The sequence below is a fragment of the Acanthaster planci genome, linkage group LG15, assembly GCF_054643075.1.
Source record: "Acanthaster planci isolate LZ-2023a linkage group LG15, COTS_SCS, whole genome shotgun sequence".
Classification (NCBI taxonomy): Eukaryota; Metazoa; Echinodermata; class Asteroidea; order Valvatida; family Acanthasteridae; genus Acanthaster; species Acanthaster planci.
Genome location: NC_141791.1, coordinates 8,329,040 through 8,346,454, shown reverse-complemented (window position 1 = coordinate 8,346,454; position 17,415 = coordinate 8,329,040). Strand labels below are relative to the sequence as shown.

The window sequence follows — 17,415 nt, the reverse complement described above, 5'->3', positions numbered from 1 at the left end:
GTCATCATCACATAAGGTCAATTTCGTCTATAACACTTCCCTTTCAAAACACCTGCCAAGTTTCAACCCAATAGGACATGTACTTCAGGAGATATAGTACTTTAAAGGATGCACCTTTAATGTCACGTGATTTGTCATTTAATGAGGTCATCTTCACATAGGGTAAATATTCCTCTAAACAGGTTCCTTTTCAAGATATCTGCAAGGTTTGAACCCAATTGGACATATACATGTACTTCAGAAGATATAGCATATCAAATCGTACCCCTATAATGTCACGTGACTTCTCACCTCATGATGTCATCATCACATCAGGACAATATTCATCTAAATCACTTCCGTTTCTATATACATGTATCTGTAGGGTTTTGAACACAATGGGACATGTATTTCAGGAGATTCAGCATTTCAAATAGTGCCCCTTTAATGTCACGACATTGTTTGATGACATCATCACTAAATGAGCTCAATATTTAATAAAGCACTTTCTTTCTAAGATATAAACAAGGTTTCAACCCAGCACTTACACCGACTGACTAATTCCATAGAAAAAAAAACTTTATACCTACATGTATTACCACTTTTAAACAATGATGAGCCTACTTCCGCTTTCAATCAGAAGGAAGGGTCACGTGATTTGACCCACACAAGATGAATTGAAGGTCCAATGTATGCTATGGCACTTGGGGTAAAAACTGTTGCGGAAAGCCATGGTTGATTTTAAATGGATTTTTAAATCTTAACGGCATATTTAAATGTTTAAAATTTAACAATAAATCAGTTGATGATGTCATCATGATGTAATTATTTTAGTATCATCTCTGCCCCAAAGTCTTTCTTTGGTGTAACTTTGACGGTTGAGGATAGCTGAGTGACCAAAATGATGCTTCAAAAACGTGTAAAAAGTCAATGGGCTGAAATAAACATTGAAAAATCAATACTAAATCACATAATGACCTTATCCTGACATCATTGTTCTATGCACATCTTTCAACGAAGGTCCTTTGATGATATAAGTTTGATGAAGATCCAAAGTGGCAAAAGGACTAAAGTCGATGGTGGAAGAAACGTGCACAAAACACATGGACTTTTGGTCAGAAGAGGTTTTGTCTGTCTTAAGGACAGAGCAAAGGGCCTTTCCACATTTTCTTTTTTTTTCTTAAGGGTATTCCTTCATTTGAGATACATGTACTGCCACATTTGAATTTCACCCTTTTGGCCATTAGGCGATACAAAGAATTAAAGTTTGCACCCTTTACATAATGTCACCTCATGTATAACACTTGCTAAATCTATCTACCAAATTTTAGCCAGATCAGACATGTACTTCACAAGATATGGGCTTGTAAAAATGTACTTTTAATATCAAGTGACTAGTCACGCGATGAAGTCCTTACCACATGAGGTCAATGTTTGTCTAAAACTCTTCCTTTTCAAGAGATCTGCACGGTTTGAACCCAATCGAATATGTACTTCACGAGATATAGTGCTTTGAGGAGTGCACCTGTTATGTCACGTGACTTGTCTTCTGATGACGTCATCATCACATCACTTCATTCATCGTCCGAAGAGCTCCCTTTGAAGATGAATGCAAGGTATGAACCCACTCAGACAAGAACTTCAGGAGATGAAGGGCCTTAAAGAGTGCATCTTTAATGTCACGTGACTTGTCTCCTGATGATGTCATCATCACATGAAGTCAATATTCCTCTAAAGCACCCCCTTCTCAAAATATCTACAAGATTTGAACCTGATTAGTCATGTACATCAGGAGATATAGGGCCTTCAAGAGTTCAACTTTAATGTCACGTGACTTGTCTCTTCATGACGTCATCATCACATAAGGTCAATTTTCCTCTAAAGCACTCTCTATGAAAGATATCTGCAAGATTTGAACCCAATCTGACATGCACTTCAGGAGATACAGGCCTTAAAGAGTGTATTTTCCGTTCACATCAGTCTGCAAACCCCGCCTTATTTGCATAATCATAAATATGCATTATCACTCTAAAAAACCGAACTTCTTTGATAATATCTTACATAACAGTAATTGACTGCACATTTCATATTTTCTGTGGCAAAATTTAAGAAAACAGATTGCAGGACCACTACACATGACATCCGTTGCACTATCCTGAACTAAAATGAATTTCACTTTTGGTAACTGTTAAAAGAAGTTGTACTGTATGATATACACTTCGAAACTACTCTAAAATTCATTGCCAATGACTCCACATGGGACTAGCAAGTTAACCACTACCAGCCGGGGACTCCAAAATCGGAGCCGTATGGTTTATATGTCTGGCCGGGGTCTCCGAACTCGGACAAAGGAAACAGGGCCCTGTAACAAAAGACCGTACTCCGAACAAAAGACCAGGCTGCTGGGCATGACCGGCATTTTTCACTCTCCAAAGTGGTGATAATCCAGTGTTATTTTGAAACCGCATACCAGGGTTTGGGGTATTTAGAGCAAGCGGATTACCACCGGGGACAAAAGCTCTCCACCACCGCAGCGATGAGCCAAACAGCACCGTTGCACACTAATCTGGCCCCTATTGAAAAGAGGTCAGCAGTGCACTGAGCCAGGTTCGTGAACAAAAGACAGTTGTATAACACCGCACAATCTGGGCTCTGTTTACAAGGCTGCAGGCCTGGCTGAAATATTCAGGCGTCAATGAAGATCACCTGTCAACTTAGAGTAGTGCCTGAAGATTACTCCGTGCGGCTATAAACGACTGTTAAATGGAATGATGAATTGTTGAAGGATTTTGAAAACGGAAAAATGATAGTCATGCCGGCCCAGCATCCTCAACGTTGAAAAATGCCCCGGCCCGAAGTGGTTAAGGGTCTGGTGTTGTCACTGACTTCATCACCTGTCCTGTTTGGGGTTCAGGACTTAATGCATCCCCATGCAGATCGTCAGGTGTCACACCCCCTTTTTAATCAAAGAATCAATCAAATCACGTGATGACATTATCATGACGTAAATATTTCGTTTATAGTTAGTGCTTGCTGTAAGTTTGACGACAATCAACGATTATTAAGGTACGAAAATAGTGCCTCGAAACCATGTACAAAGTCAATGGGCTGAAATAAATAGAAAAAATCAATAATAAATCACTTGATGACGTCATCATGACGTAATTGTTCTACGTACATCTTTAGACAAGGGTCCTAGTTTGATATTTGATGAAGATCCAAAGTCCCTAGGGGACTAAAGTGGGTGGTGGAAGAAACATGTACAAAAGAAAGGGAATGGGGGGGTGGGAGTGGTGGTGTTGGGGGGGAGGAGGAGAAGAAGAATACCTTTTTTGCAACTTGCGAAAAAGCCCCAACAAAAACAACAAATGAATGCCTTTTTTGCAAAATTGCAAAAAATACAAAAACATTACCATAAACACAAACACACATATAGGTCATCGCCAGACCTTGCTGTTTTTTCTGACGGGAGGTTTCAGAAGCTGACGATGTTGTAACATGTACCGTAACGAAACTACTAAAACACGTACCACATACCAGTACAAGACGGAATCAAACCACTTTCACACGTGCACAAAATTCATAGCATGTGTACACACACAGACTGGTTCCCACTCTGGCCCTACGTTCAGCAGGAGACTACGTAGGGAACAGGAACCAGTCCAGTGTGCGAATTCCGCTGCTCACAACCTCATCTCAATGATGTCAAGCAGCACTGCTAATCTGGATTGGTAATAAAGTAACAACTTGGGACAAGGGGGAGATGGGGTGGCTTCGGCCAGATGTCGTTGAGCTTGAAACCGATGTCTTGGGGTACGGTGTTGTGCCAGAAAATCTCGATGGCTTCTGGGACTCTCCTTGGGAGACCAGTTCTAGATAGGGGCGATGAGTTCTGCTTTGTCCCATTTGATGCAGTGGTCCATGGAGTGTGCATGTTTGATGATGGCCGACTTCTTATACCTTCCTCGTTGGCCGTGCGAGCGATGTTCTTGGAGTCTGGTGGGGAGGTTCCTGCCGGTTTCCCCGATGTATACTTGGCTGCATTCACATGGAATGCAATACATGTATATACCAGGGCGACTGCTGGGTGGGTGCTTGTCCCCTATATCCCCTAGGACCAGGGATATAGGGGATCCCATGCTTGTAGAAATGGTCTTGGAACTTGAAGTAGCTGGAGGAAACACAGAGTTTCCAGTTATACAAGCAGACAGCTGGGACCTCCATGGGATCCCCTATATCCCCGGTAATAGCTAACATCTTCACTGAAGAATCTGAAACATCATTTCTCCTCTCCCCCTACCTCAAACCACAATTTGGCTGCACTATGTTGATGACACATTCATCATATGGCCTCCATGGTCAAAATCGCCTCCAAGAATTCCTTGAGTACCTCAACAAGCAACACCCCATCATCAAGTTCACCATGGAACAAGGACAAGACGGATACCTCTCCTTCTTAATGTTCACCTGTCCAGAAACCCAGACGGCACTCTCAATCACCATGCCCATCGCAAGCCCACCCACATCGACTGGTACCTGCATTAGAGATCTTTTCACCACCCAGCCATCAAGACCTCTGTCAACTGCATCTTTGTCCGCGGAGCCTATGAGATCTGTGACCAGAACAACGTATACCAAGAACTCTACCACATCAAGTCCACCCTCAAGATGAACGGCTACAGGAACCAACGTATGAACCTTTCCAAGCCCTTCCCAAGGACGTAAGGGTCTCCTATACCCAAATCCCCCTGTCTCCCATGGCATTAGGGTCACGTATACCTGAAGCCCCATCGCCACAGTATGTCTACCGTACCGGGGCCCCACCTCCCATCAACTCCGGAGCATCCTGCAGTCTGCCAACATCAAAGTACATCATTCAGCACCCAACAAGCTGCAGGCTGCATTTCACACTGACAAGGACAAACACCCACCCAGCACCCTGGTATATATTGCATTCTATGTGAATGTGTCCAAGTACCGGTATACATCGGGGAAACCGGCAGGAACCTCCCTACCAGACTCCAAGAACAACGCTCGCATGGCTGACGAGGAGAATACGACAAGTCGGCCACCATCAAAGTGACATCTGGTGCCCACTACAAGCACCCAAGCAGACACCCACTCCCATGCCGTACGGTTCCCTAAACCCAAAACTCATGCCTCCCACCCAGCCGTTAGGGTCTTCTCTACCTGAAGCCACCCCATCTCCCCAATTGGCATAAGGGTCCCCTATACCCGAACCCAAGGTTTCCAGCCAATTCTAGGATCCAACACCTTCACACAACACCGCACATGCCAAGTCACACAACCTGCAAATCCCATTCTACGCTCCACCGCTTCCGGATCACCTTTGTAACCAGTTATCCACTCCAGTCTGGCACACCCTTTTGAGGCCAGAGCACACTGGTCAAAATGTCGCGTTAACACTCACCGGTTCTTTTAAGAACCAAACTTCGCCCAAAAGAGATTGATTCCATGGTGTACCTGTAGCCCCACTAGTGTGGCACGGACTCTCGCTACCGCTCCATCCTTAGCCACACATCCGTATGTGCAATTTGCATGTCGGCGTTGTGAAAAAGTTCGGCACACCCTCTCATAATCGTAGGTGCAATTTTTCTTGCGCACAGAGATGATCCTTAGCCTCTCCACTTTCTTAGTGCCATTTATCTCATGGGCTCACTCTCACAGTCGCCATCTTTAACCTCTTCATGGTGGGATTATTTTAACTGCGACTGCTGGGCTGTGGTATGCCCTGAATGGAGGGCTGTGTCCAGCAGCAGGCCCCGTTGCACCAGCAGCTGCATGGTGAATAGACTGTATGTGTGGTATGCACTAATCCTCACACAATGATGTGGTAGTAGCAGTCCTCGGTAGCGAAGGGGTCGTTGAACATTACGTTACTTAACCCCTCATTGTCTCGACGGCTGTTCCATGTCAAGACATATCTAAACTGCTGCCTAAGTTTTGGAAGAGCCCATTGGTACATGTAGTATCTTATTGTTTAATCCGTGTATTATATATGTCTTGACATGGAACAGCCGTCCAGACGATGAGCAAGTCAAGGACCAAACCACAATCTAGTGATGACACCAGACTATGCATACGCAGCTCGCTTGTGCAACGCTGACCTTATTATTGAACTACTTTTAGATCACGGTTTGCAGATGACATTGATCTCTTTATCGGCCCAAAACTTCAAAACCAATTCCTCTGATTGATCAAATTTACAGGAAACATGCTATGTACCAGATACATAGATTCATTTTCTATTACTGTTTCGTTAAAATAAAAGCAAAATTGGAGTGGTATTTTTCCAAAGAAGTAAAGTTTGTTGATAGGGGAGTATACGTCGAAGAGAGGGAATGGCAAATTTACACGGGCCGTGCTCGGTTATTACACCACTGCACATGTGCAGTAGGTCGCAGCCATGTGTGCAATCATTCTTAGGCCTCTGCACATTTGTGTGAACCAATCACATTGAGGGCAGAAGAGTAAAAGGATCGACACTTCACTTCAAGAGCTTCCCCCATTGACTGGTGCTACGTAACAACCATGTCGTCTGCCCAAGGATCCAGTGACTTGCAGAACCTGGAGGTGCGTTCAGAGTGTGGAGCGTCATCTTCCGCTTCACGACGATCTACAAGGTCTCACGTCAGCTTGGCTGCAGCAGAGGCACGTGCTAAAGCAGAGGCCGCACGCACGAGAGCTGACTACACCAAACGTCAGATCGAGATGAAAGTGGAACGTGCACGTTTGGACGCCATGTTGACTGCCTTGCAAGAAGAAGGCGAAGCTGAGTCTGCATTAGCTGCCGCCAAGACACTGGAGGCAGCTGCGGAGGCCGAAGCCATCAAGGATGGAGCAAGCATTGTCAGCAACCCCCTTGCACCTTCGGCTGAACCGGCACGACGCACAGAAGAGTATATCGACTCACATTTTGACCGTCGCCAAGAGCCCCCTGTTGAGCAACCTGGCTCGAAGGCCGCCCCCATTTTCAACGGACAGTTGCATCCGGAAAGCATCACCATTGAGTCTCAGGCCCCTCCGCCGCATCCTCCGCAGAACTTTCCAAGCTTCTCTGCCCAAGCCCCTCAAACAACTGTCGCAATGACCTTTCCACGCCCCTCTTACCTGACAAATGTGGCCGAACATTGTCATGCCGACAACAGGGGCCAGACTAATGGACCCGCACCCAGTCGTTCAGATATTTCAGACCTCACGGCCCACCTCACTCGTCGAGACCTGCTCACAACTGGGCTCAAGGTTTTTGACAACCGGCCAGAGAATTACCGGGGTGGAAAGCTAGTTTCCACAATGTGACACAAGGCTTGAACCTGAAACCTAGTGAGAAGCTGGACCTACTCACCAGAAGGCTTGGCAGGGAGTCCCTACAGCATGCCACCAGGATCAGAGCTGTGCACATCGACGACCCGTCGGCTGGCTTGAACTTGGTTTGGCAACGGCTCGACAAGAAATACGGGTCTCCGGAGGCCATTGAGGCATCTCTCTTCTCACGTTTGGAGAACTTTCCTAAGATAGGAAACAGAGAATACACGAAACTACAGGAGCTTGCGGATCTTCTCACTGAAGTTCGGGCGGCAAAACTCGAAGGTAAATTGCCTGGCCTCAATTTCCTAGATACAGCCAGAGGAACAAATCCAATTGTCCAGAAACTTCCACACTACCTTCAAGAGAAGTGGGTGACAAAGGGCTCGATGTATAAGGAACAGCACAGCGTTCCCTTCCCCCCTTTTTCCTTTTTTGTCAGTTTCGTCTACTCACAAGCAGAGATGAGGAACGACCCAAGCTTCTCACTCCTCCCGTCTTTTATGACCACATCTGTGAATGACAAACCTACACCTAACCGATCCAAACCCAGGGTTCTGGTTTCCGTCCAGAAGACTGAAATAGAGAGAACCACTGCTCCGCCGTCTGCCTCAAATACGCCACTGGAACCCGAAAGGCAATGCCCTATCCACAAGAAACCTCACTCACTTAGAAAATGTCGTGGGTTCAGGGGAAAGCCACTAGAGGAAAGGAAGTCCTACCTGAAAGAACATGCCATCTGCTACCGCTGCTGTGCTTCCACTGCTCATCAGGCAAAAGAGTGCAAGGCTGCCATTCATTGCACAGAGTGTGACAGTGACCGTCACGTGTCAGCCCTTCATGATGGCCCACCCCCTTGGGCACAAAAGGATCTCGGGCACAATGCAGAGAGCCACGGCGGGGAGAAAGCTCGTCCAGAACCTCCCCTGACAACCTCGACTTGTACAGCGGTTTGTGGAAAAGGTGTGCAGGGGAAATCATGTGCCAAGATATGCCTAGCCAGTATTTATCCAGAAGGGCAACCTGACAAAATGAAGAGAGTGTATGTCATGCTTGATGACCAGAGCAATCATTCGCTTGCAAGATCCACTTTCTTCGACATGTTTAACATTCATGGGAACCCATCCCCGTACTCACTCCGTACATGCTCTGGAACAACAAATACTCATGGAAGGAGAGCCTTTGGCTTTACCTTACAGTCGCTGGATGGTGAAGTCAGCATCTCATTGCCACCTCTCATTGAGTGCGATGCCATCCCCAACAACCGGGACGAAATCCCGACGCCAGAAGCTGCTAGTCATCACCCTCACCTAGAGGCCATTGCCCATAAGATCTCGCCACTAGATCCGTCAGCTGAAATTCTCCTGCTGCTAGGCAGAGACGTCATTCAGGCACACAAGGTTCGAAGCCAGTGCAAAGGGCCACCAGACGCACCGTGCGCTCAACGCTTGGATTTGGGCTGGGTAGTAATTGGAGATGTGTGCCTCGGCGGAGCACACAAGCCTGAAGTCCATGCCTACAAGACTAGCATACTGGACAACGGCCGGCCTACCTGCCTGACGCCATGCAGAAACAAGCTTCACGTCAAAGAAACATTGACAGACGAGACCTTCGAGTGTGTTCCTAAGAGACAGTCGGCCAGCGCAGGTTTTGACATCTTCAAAGAATCTCCTGATGACTACAGGATGGCAGCATCAGTCGAGGATGAGCTTTTCCTATCCATCATGAATAAGGAGTTTGTCCAGGATGACGCCAACAGTTGGGTAGCCCCACTCCCCTTCAGGTCTCATCGGCAGCGTCTTCCGAACAACAGACAGCAAGTCTTCAACCGACTCATGTCTCTTCGTCGTACACTTCTCAAGAAACCTGAGATGAAAGACCACTACATAGATTTCATGCAGAAGATCTTCAGTAATGATCATGCAGAATTAGCTCCTCCACTCCAGCCAGATCAAGAATGCTGGTATCTCCCAAGCTTCGGCGTTTACCATCCAAAAAAGCCAGGGCAAATCAGGATCGTGTTCGACTCCAGCTCTCAACACAACAAAGTATCCCTAAATGATGTGTTACTCAAGGGTCCAGATCTCAACAACACTCTCCTGGGTGTCCTCATTCGGTTCAGAGCTGAACCAATTGCAGTTGTTGCTGATATCCAGCAGATGTTTCATAGCTTTCTTGTCAAGGACACCCACCGTGACTACCTCCGCTTTCTGTGGTTCAGAGACCATGACTTGGATGGAGAAGTCCTCGAGTTTCGCATGAGAGTTCATGTATTCGGTAACTGTCCGTCACCTGCCGTAGCTATCTATGGACTCAAGAGAACCGCTGCTGAGGGAGAAGATGAGTATGGAAGTGATGCAAGACTGTTCGTCGATTGTCATTTCTACGTGGATGACGGACTAAAATCGTTCCCCAGTGTTGATGAGGCTGTCGATGTGCTGGAAAAAACACAAAACATGTTAGCTCAATCAAATCTTCATCTCCACAAGATCGCATCAAACAGTGCAGATGTCATGAAAGTCTTTCCCTGTGATGACCTTGCCAAAGAACTTCAGAACCTTGACCTCGGACAAGACCCCCCTCCAACGCAGAGAAGCTTAGGCCTTCAGTGGGACTTGTCTACAGACACATTCACGTTCCAAGTGGCAACCAGTGACAAGCCATTCACCAGACGTGGGGTGTTGTCTACTATCAACAGCCTATTTGACCCCCTTGGTTTTGCCGCACCAGTGAGCATCCAGGGCTGCTCTATTCTTAGAGAACTCAACCGTGATTCTCGTGACTGGGATGCGCCCCTCCCCAAAGAGAAGTCTGGGGAATGGGTGAAATGGAAGGACTCCCTCCAGGATCTCCAGCAGCTTAAGATTCCGAGGATGTACACTGCCCTTTCACTCTCTCAAGCCCAGAAGCGAGAGCTATGTGTCTTCTGCGATGCATCTACCAAAGCAATCGGTGTTGTCTCCTACATAAGGACCACCAATGCTGACAGACATTGCCATGTAGGATTTGTCTGTGGCAAAGCAAAGCTGGCTCCAATACCGGAGTCCACAATTCCCCGCCTAGAACTTGGAGCAGCTGTATTGGCAGTAGAAGTTGCAGAAACAATTCAGGAAGAACTGGATGCACATCTGGACGAGGTCAATTTCTTTACTGACAGCAAAATTGTACTTGGGTATATTCACAACGAGTCCAGAAGATTCTATGTGTATGTCCATAATCGAGTACAGCGAATCAGACGTTCATCCCAAGCAAGTCAGTGGCACTATGTGCCCACGGAACGCAATCCTGCCGACCACGCCACTAGGGCACTCCCAGCAGCTCATCTGTCATCCTCATCATGGCTCACAGGACCTAAGTTCCTTTATGGTGCTACTAGGCATGGTGAGCAAAGCGGAGAGTGCTTCAACTTGATCGATCCGAAAAACGACAAAGAAGTCAGACCCCAGACGACCACACATAGCTATGCCACAGTTGTGTCTGAAGCAGGCCTGGGAAGTGAGCGCTTCAAACGTTTCTCCTCTTGGAGGGATCTTCAGACTGCCATTTCAAAACTCTCCCACATTGCTGACTCTTTTTCCCAGACGGACAAAGGCAGCTCATGTCATGGATGGCACCAATGTCAGCAGCACCAAAGGCCAGAACAGTTGGAGCGGGCAAAGGTGGCGATTCTCCATTCAGTGCAGAATGAGGTCTATGCAGACGAGATAAGAAGTCTCAAGAGTGGGCAGCCGATTTCCAAATCCAGTCCACTCATCAAGCTCCATCCCTTTCTTGACAAGAATGATCTACTCAGAGTTGGAGGTCGACTGGGAAAGGCCAAGCTCTCTAATGATGAAGCTCACCCAGCTGTAATCCCTGGGAAGTGCCACGTCACCACACTTCTCATCAGACACTTCCATGAAAAGGTACGCCATCAGGGCAGACACTTGACCGAAGGTGCGGTGAGAGCAGCAGGCTTCTGGGTCCTTGGTGGCAAGCGAGTCATCAGCAGTTTGATCTATCACTGTGTTACCTGTCGTAGACTACGAGGCAAACAACAAGAGCAGATCATGGCAGACTTACCCCCAGATCGCCTGAGTGCCAACCCTCCCTTCACCTATGTAGGCCTAGATGTGTTCGGCCCATGGTCAGTCACGACCCGTAGAACAAGAGGAGGTCAAGCAAACAACAAACGCTGGGCCGTCATCTTTACATGCATGGCCACTCGAGGTGTACATATCGAGGTGATCGAGGCAATGGACACCTCCAGCTTTGTGAATGCACTCAGACGTTTCTTTTCCTTGAGAGGACCGTCAAAGCTGCTCAGGTCTGATTGTGGGACTAACTTCATAGGTGCCTGCAAAGAGCTTGGCATCAATTCATCAGGACATCAGAAGGAACAGGTTGAGCGCTTGCTTATAGACAATAGATGTGAGTGGAAATTCAACCCTCCCCATGCCTCACACATGGGTGGCAGTTGGGAAAGAATGATCGGTACTGCTCGTCGCATCCTTGACGCCATGTTGCTTCAGCTGGGACCAGGCAAGCTAACTCATGAAGTCTTGACTACGCTCATGGCAGAGGTGACTGCCATCATTAACGCAAGACCGTTGTCTCCAGTTTCTACGGATCCCGACCTTCCATTCATTCTCACCCCAGCGACGCTCCTCACGCAGAAGGTCGGTACACCCCCAGTCCCTCCTGGTGAGTTTGATGACAAGGATCTCCTCAGATGTCAGTGGCGACGCGTTCAGAGATTGGCCAACATGTTCTGGGAGAGGTGGAAGCGAGAGTACATCATGAATCTACAAGAACGCCGCAAGTGGAAAACTGAGAAACCTAACTTGCAACAGGGAGATGTCGTCCTCATGAAAGACTCTCAAGCCAAGAGGATTGAATGGCCCATGGGGTTGGTCACTAAGACCTTCCCTAGTGGAGATGACAGAGTCAGGAAGATTGAAGTAAAAATCATCCGTAATGGAGAACAGAGACTGTTCCTGAGACCCGTGACTGAAGTCATTCTCCTTCTCGCTAGAGACTCTAGCAACTCATCCTCAGAATGAATGTGTTACATTCTCACTGTGTATTCCATGCTGTTTGTTATTATCATCATGTTCTTTAGATTTGACATCTATCAGATGCCAGGCGGGGAGTGTTCTGCCTCGAGTTCTCCTCTTGGGCTGCTCATCCACAGTAATCTAGTCTAGCGCCCTCTACCATCGCTTTTCACTTTCCCGCTCCATGTCATTCACGTTACTTCACTCGTACATTTTACAACTTGCTACACCTGTTTATAAGCCCTTGTTCAAGCACGATCCGTAAGTTTACCATTTCTGTGTTTCCTTTATAATATATAGTTCCTCTGTAGTCTATTATAAGTCCAATTTAGGGTTTATTTCTGGTATATAAAGCCCTCTCAGTGTCACACTCACCTCCTCCACTCACGTGCGTAGTATTTTGTATACAATTACAATACACACATTCTTGCCAGTGCCTGTTATGTTTTATCGTAAGTTCTGTTTGTGGAACTGTCTGTAATTATCTTGCCTTCTTTGACTTCACAAGTTGATCTTTTTAAATTGAAGCGTGTTATGGAGTATTGCCCTGTTCATGTAATTTGACATGTACATGCATTTTCACCAGTATGTTTAAGCAAAGATTTCCGGTACATTGTGTCCTGTGTTCTTCATTTTCACTACTTTGCATGTTGCATTTTTATCTGTCTGTACGCACAGGACTGTTTGCATTTTATGAGGTTTCATAGTTACATTCCTCACACATTGCATTTTTACCCATTAATTTGTACATGAACTCTTTCTACATGTACATGTATTTACATCTATTTGTGTCCTTTTACATTGACCTACATGTACATGTGTGTACATGTACTTTAGGTAGAATAGACTTTTTGCAGTCCTTAGACTTTCTGCGTTTTCTACATTTCATTGTGTATTGTTATGGAACTTAGTGACTTATTCCTTGTTACTCAAAATATTTTGTATCGGTTTATTTACAGTTTTACATCGTTTTCCATTAAACGGCTCCAGTATAGGGGCCCACTTTGGAAGAGATGTTTAGGCCTCTGCACATTTGTGTGAACCAATCACATTGAGGGCAGAAGACATGCTACCCAAGATCTACAGTGTAAATGAAACTTTCCTTTAATTTGGTATCTATGAAAGCGTATCGAGGAGTTAAAAATTGACATTAGTGTACAATGTACCACTAATGTGGCACTAAACACCACACAAAAAGCGTACATCCAAGAACCTAAATCAATTTTCGAAGTACACCTGTACATGTATATGTGAGGTCCCAGTCGAGTGAATGAGCAACACTACAAGAAGATACAGTCACATACCCAAATATTAATGGGACGGAGGGTTCAAAGTTGTTGATCCTGAGGGTATGTTGGATGTACATTACAAATAACCTAATCAGATAGTGGACATAGGAAGCGTTTGAATAAATAAGTGATTAGTGGCGATGTCCAAATATCAATCACCGTCCGTGAGTAGTTCGTGTCACGTCGTTGGTTAGAACCATTGTTTTTTTAATACATTGGGCCGCCCATTTTTGCTTGACGTTCCTAAGGGGCGAGTCGGCTAGGGGGCGAGTCGGTCAGGGGGCGAGTTGGCCAGGAGGCGAGTTGGTAAGAGGCGAGTCGGTCAGGGTGCGAGTCGGCCAGGTGGCGAGTTGGTAAGAGGCGAGTCGGTCAGGGGGCGAGTTTACGAGGGGGCGAGTTTACAAGGAGGCGAGTTGGAAAGGGGCGAGTTCGTAAGGGGCGAGTCGGTCAGGGGGCGAGTTGACCCGACACCCCATCATGTATGCCTTGCAAAGTTTCAAATCTTACTTAGCCTGTAGGCTAATACTCTCCACTCAGTATCAACTACTTTTTCACAAAATTGCGAGAAAGCAAAACAATAAACTTTTGGGAAAACGATCAGAACCACAACAACCAATCACACGAATGATTAATGGAAATATGACTCACACTCCTGCAATGTTGCCATGGAAGGCTGCACGACAAATGCCCAGCTGTTTGTCTTTGTTGAAGTCAAAAAAGGCCTTAAATTTGTGCCTGCCAGTGCATACTATGGACGGAGCCATTCGGGATAACACACCAGCTGACATATTGCCAACCCTTTCAAATAAAATCAGAAAAAATAACACTCAAACAAGCAATAAATGTGCATCAGCCGCGCTAAGTTTGGCGTCCCGTCGACGTGTACGATCGAACTCCCCGCAGGCTGACTCAGCTCGGCGACCGACCGACGCGTCAGTGCAGTACAGTGCATGTACATGTATACCATGCATGCTTAGCCTCGCGGCCGAGCCGCGCGTTGTCGAGTCGGGATCAAGGCCGTTGTTCAATTTTCGAATTCGTCGCCACAGAGCCTTTATCATTTTTAACCACCTGACTCTGACGTTTTTAGCCCGAATGTATCTAATATTGTTACAGAAACATCAAATAAGATACAAAAGAACAAAGTTTTATAGTACTTTAATGTCATTTGCATGCTTCAGACCTAGAGTACAATCGGGATTGATGTTGGAGACAAAGCCTCAACGGAGACGAAGTCGAGTATTGAACAACGGCCTAGGGAATAGTATGATCCCAACGGTGATAGGTCATGTAGGTGTTGGTTGCGGATCGAAGGCGTTTGGACACCAATCGTGCATGAGAAAAATGGCGACTGATGATTCGGACGTGCCTGGTAAACAACCTTAATTTACTTAGTTACCAGCAGAGTACGGATTTGTGTGAAGTCAGGACCAAGTACACCCAGTCTTTGCTTGGCATATGCGATGTATCCTTTTGTGTCGGCAACATTCACGATGAATTTTTGGGCTAAATGGGCATTAGGTCCAACGTTACACAGTCACCTGATCACTGCATCTGATACATACATGTACTGTACATGACTTGGCATGCATGACATTGCATGACATAGCAAATGAAAACGCGAAATTTGACGTAAGCCTAGGCCCTAACGTTACTCGTTAGGCTACACAAACATGACAAAAATCCCTGCAAATAAAAAAAAAAACGAAACATGCTTTATATTGTCGCGGGTTTGCCGTCGAACAGGCAAATAGAAGGGCAGTCACACAGAGCTATACTTCACAGCTGGTTTAATTCCGGGCACAGATTCCAATAGTCCAAGGTCAGAATGCGAACTCTCTATCTACAATCTAGCATGGCTATTTATACAGGTTGGGCTTGATTTTACAAAGAATTAAGAAACAAAACATTCCATCATAACATTTACTAATAAATCACATAAGGTGGAACAAAACGGCATGCAGTGTAGCGAACATTAATGTCTCATGCTCCACCGCAAGCGGGCACTAGCGAGACCAAGCAAGCAAGTGCGCGCGGTTTACATGTGGTTCTGACCACAACTGTGCACTGTCAATGCACTTTGAAGTGGCGAAGACGTGACGTGAGCGAACTAATCGCAGAGTGCGCTGTCTGGTAATAATACCAGAAATAACCAATAATCATTAACTAATATAAGTTGATCAACAGTTCATGTTCAGTAATTTCACAACAATATATTTTGAATCTTTAGTTCATATTCTACAACTTTGCCAGAGAACATTTTTTTGTATCTGTTCGATATCATCTCGCAAAGTTCAATTTTGTTTCGTCACATCGGTATAAATTTTGACGGTCTTCATGCATGTAGCGGCATGGCAGCAATGCCTGCTTGCGCGAATGACACGATGGGCGATTCGCACGTTGAACTTTGCGAACATGTTTGTGGTTGGTACCGCTCGGAGATCAACAGTTTTGTCCTTCATTACATGTAAGTCATGTACCAGATACATAGATTCATTTTCTATTACTGTTTCGTTAAAATAAAAGCAAAATTGGAGTGGTATTTTTCCAAAGAAGTAAAGTTTGTTGATAGGGGAGTATACGTCGAAGAGAGGGAATGGCAAATTTACACGGGCCGTGCTCGGTTATTACACCACTGCACATGTGCAGTAGGTCGCAGCCATGTGTGCAATCATTCTTACTCCCTCTGAAACTAAATTTTAATGGGATTTATCGAAATTCCGTGGTTATAAATCACAAACTGATCATTAACCTCTTCTTTCCCAAATACATGTATTTATCTTTTTGGCTTGTTTTTTCCCTTCTTTTTTATGGCTTCCATTTATTTTTACTTTCTCTAATTCGTGCGTATGGGTTTTTTTTTCTGTCATTGAATTTTTCTTCCTTTCCCCTACTTTTCTGTTTTTTCCTAACTGGTTTTGTTTATATTTTATTAATCCTTGTTTCAGATAATGCTTTCAAAGGGGATTTTTTCCTGCTTTCCTTTTCAAAGTAAAGTATTGCATTTATGCATATTAATTAGGCATATTTTTCACATCCACCTGTTTTATTGTTCCCATTTACGTATTTCATGACAAAAATGAGCTTGCATACATGTATTTGGGGAATATACATGTAGCTTTTATCACAGAGTAGATTTCTGCAAAGTTTTATGGTTCTAACATTTCTATTAAGTGAGATAATTTCTACATATTAATTAGGCAGTTTTCCCATATGCACCGTACAAAAGAAAATTTATTCATGTCCTCATTTGCATAATTAGTGACGTAAATACCTATAAACTTCGGGGGATGCAGTATTTGCCCATAGCAACAATTGTGCAAAGTTTGAATGGTGTACATGTACCTGTAGCACTTACTATAAGAGACTTAAAGCATTTATGCATATTTAAAAAAGAGTTGGACTTTTTTTTCTTTATTTTTACCTTTTGATGGAAATGCCAATTTTCAGTGGTTGCCATTCAAAATCTAAATACATATACTAGAAAAACCTGATCCTTTTTTAAGTTGAAAACACCAACCTGTATTTTGGATAAATGAAAGAAAAACAGAATTAGTGATAATAATTGCATTTTTATACACTTTCAAAAATTGACAAAAGACATTTTGCCAAATTTGGGCACTTTCTGGCAGAAATACAGCCCAAAAGCCGCATCTTAGAAAGTGCATATCTCCGAAAGTACTTGACCAAATTTGGTCATCTTGGTGTCATTTTGTTTCTGTTGCAGAGCTTAATACAAATGTGCTTGCATTTCTGAAAAATGCACCAAGTTTGAAAAACTGTTG

At 45.0% G+C, this 17,415-nt stretch overlaps 3 protein-coding genes across 8 annotated transcripts in view; 2 read left to right on the top strand and 1 right to left on the bottom strand.

Moving 5' to 3' along the window:
* The window catches only part of otc (ornithine carbamoyltransferase), a 45,653-nt gene extending 31,076 nt beyond the window's left edge, over positions 1-14,577 (bottom strand). The window contains exon 1 of one of the 2 annotated variants that reach the window (XM_087146273.1): positions 14,279-14,577. In XM_087146273.1, the coding sequence (XP_087002399.1) occupies positions 14,279-14,418 (140 nt within the window). In that variant the 5' untranslated portion in view covers positions 14,419-14,577. The remainder of the gene's footprint in view (positions 1-14,278) is intronic. The other variant, XM_087146272.1, reaches the window with a different exon arrangement.
* LOC147796659 (uncharacterized) lies at positions 11,682-13,524 on the top strand. Its single transcript, XM_087146274.1, has 2 exons — positions 11,682-12,602; positions 13,301-13,524. The coding sequence occupies exon 1, from the start codon at positions 11,751-11,753 to the stop codon at positions 12,345-12,347; it is 597 nt and encodes a 198-aa protein (XP_087002400.1). The 5' UTR covers positions 11,682-11,750; the 3' UTR covers positions 12,348-12,602; positions 13,301-13,524.
* Positions 14,578-14,848: 271 nt separating the features above from the next.
* The window catches only part of rpgr (retinitis pigmentosa GTPase regulator), a 71,310-nt gene continuing 68,743 nt past the window's right edge, over positions 14,849-17,415 (top strand). For 4 of the 5 annotated variants that reach the window (XM_087146270.1, XM_087146268.1, XM_087146267.1 and 1 more), the window contains exon 1: positions 14,849-15,002. In XM_087146270.1, the coding sequence (XP_087002396.1) occupies positions 14,897-15,002 (106 nt within the window). In that variant the 5' untranslated portion in view covers positions 14,849-14,896. The other variant, XM_087146269.1, reaches the window with a different exon arrangement.

Excerpts from the sequence above, each read along its gene's own strand:
- LOC147796659 (XM_087146274.1), top strand. The coding sequence starts at position 11,751 with ATGGGTGGCAGTTGGGAAAGAATGATCGGTACTGCTCGTCGCATCCTT.